This window comes from Cibotium barometz, chromosome 43 (genome assembly GCF_041138505.1).
Source record: "Cibotium barometz isolate CiBa-2024 chromosome 43, ASM4113850v1, whole genome shotgun sequence".
NCBI lineage: Eukaryota > Viridiplantae > Streptophyta > Polypodiopsida > Cyatheales > Cibotiaceae > Cibotium > Cibotium barometz.
Genome location: NC_141088.1, coordinates 40,371,069 through 40,373,329, shown reverse-complemented (window position 1 = coordinate 40,373,329; position 2,261 = coordinate 40,371,069). Strand labels below are relative to the sequence as shown.

The following is a 2,261-nucleotide window of genomic DNA, read 5'->3' as shown; positions in this document are numbered from 1 at the left end:
ATGTATATAGGAGTATGTATATGTATAAATGTGCGTGTGTATGTGTATATATGTATATAGGGGGGAGGGGTGTGCATAGGGGGGAGGGGTGTGTGTGTAGCCTCATAAGGCATGTGGTTGTTAAAATGTTGCTTGGTCACACGAATGGGAAAAAATAAAGCAAACATTCAAATGTTGTAATAATGGTGGTATTAATGTGTGGCATCAATGTATGATCCCTATGCATGGATCTACTTTATGTGGATGATTCCAACAATCCTCGCCCACCACCATTGGCTAAGGACGAGGTCATGGGCTACACTATCCTCCTGCCTTGTTACTTGAGCCATCCGCTCCAATAAACCTTCTACCTTTGCACCATAAGGAAGTGTTCCCCACACACGTAATCCTTCTCTACCCACTCCCACATAGGTAGGCTTCCACGTTCTACCTTTGCGCCATAAGGGAGGGTTCCCCACGTACGTCATCCCTCTCTAGCCGCTAGCTTCACCTCTCCCCCTCTCTCTCTCTCTCTCTCGACATTCTCACAAAAACACAAGGAACATGGATGTAAGATGTCCCCCCCCCCCCCCCCCCCCCGCGCCCCGCGTGACAGACATTAACCACTGTATTCCTCGTCATCTTAGATATAATACAAGTTAGGGTACGCCACCATAGCCACACCATTTCCCTCTCTCATACACACCATGACTACACTCAATGTACCAAACCCTAATGAATCCTCATTATCACTCACTGCGAGCTCCTCTCTCCTAAGGAGGCAGTTTACAACTAGGAGGAAAGAAGGATCATCATGAACCATCAAAGGGGGAGAGAGAGAGAGAGATAGACAATGAGGAGAGATAATATGTCTGCCTTTCCTCAATGGCCTTCGAGATGTTTCATTTGCTCTGTATTTGTAAAAAATAATGAACTAGTAGTATGGTACATGCACAAATTTTCCCTTTCAAGAGGGATCCCAACAAGGACTTGGGCTAACTTTACAATGGTTTGGAACTGCCTGCAGGGAGAGACATGTTGAGGGCAGGGAGGAAATGTGTTTGGAATGCGGACAGAAGGGCGTGACTGGGGCTTAGGGGGTGCCATGGTTGGAGGCACATGCGGTTGCTTATGTCATAGAACCAGAGACCATGCATGACAAGACGGATCAACTTATTGGCCTTGCCAGCTATGAAGTTGTTGTGTAGTAAGACACATCCTTTGTGCTTGCATGACATTGATGGATCTTTGGTATCCCAGTGCCTGAATACAAAGCCATTTGGGAAATGCTCATGACTCAAGAAAATTGTCCGAATACCATTCTCTCCAACAACACATTCTCTATCCCCTACTCTCCTCTCTCCCTTCTCACCACATAGGATGTCATAGAAGCTAGGTTGCTCAGTAGTCTTTGTCCCCATGGCATGACCTACAATGGCTTCAAAAGCATGGATTGTCTTCTCTTCGGCCCGCGCGAGGTAGAACCCGGAGTTTGCACCTCGGATGCTATTCTCTGGCAGGTTCTCATTGGGCTCATCACTCTGTATGGGCAATGTGCCAGGGCCAAGTGCAAGAAGCTGAGGCAAGGGGTTCTGGAACCAAACAATGTCCATGTCACTCCATAGAACGGAGTACCCTTTCCTAAGGACTCTTAAAACCGACCATGATTTGAGCTTTGACACGTGCTTAAAGCACTCCGAGGCGAAAATGCACTGCCCATCACTGCCTATGAGAGACCGGTAGTCTTCTGCAGAGCTCTCCAGGTACACTGGGAGGCCTTGCATGTAGGCATATTCGAACAAGGCCTCGTCAAAGGCTGCGATGAGGACATTCTTCACGCCCAAAGACTGGGCTCTGCATACGAAACTAAGCAGCATCTCCTTGTAATTTGAAGTGCCGCCCACCATCACCACAACTCTATTCTCATTTGCCACTTGTGGCAGAAGCTCATCAAGGGTATGAGGTAGCCCCGGTGCAGTTTTCTTCCATATATGATTAGTGCTGAGGTTAACTAATTGCTCTAACCTTGCACCATTAGGTGATAAGTCTCCACCATCATCATCATCAACCTTCAAACGGCTGCTCTTCGACTGCTCCAGTACCATGCATAGATTTTGAACTTTGGCCTCTGCACAACGTATCAATCTCCATTGAGCAGCGGAACTAGAGCTGAGCTCACCATTGCCTTCCCTTGATAGCATTGCATTGATGTAAGCTTCCCATGCAGTAGTGCTACTTGGAACCCTAGTAGAGTTTGAGACAATCCTAACACTGGCTATGGC

General features: G+C 47.4%; 1 protein-coding gene across 1 annotated transcript in view; it reads right to left on the bottom strand.

Moving 5' to 3' along the window:
• Positions 1 to 894: 894 nt before the first annotated feature.
• The window catches only part of LOC147613913 (beta-arabinofuranosyltransferase RAY1-like), a 2,278-nt gene continuing 911 nt past the window's right edge, over positions 895 to 2,261 (bottom strand). Inside the window, exon 1 of the mRNA XM_086781255.1 lies at positions 895 to 2,261. This exon is cut by the window's right edge and continues 911 nt beyond it. Within this exon, the coding sequence (XP_086637381.1) occupies positions 981 to 2,261 (1,281 nt within the window). The 3' untranslated portion in view covers positions 895 to 980.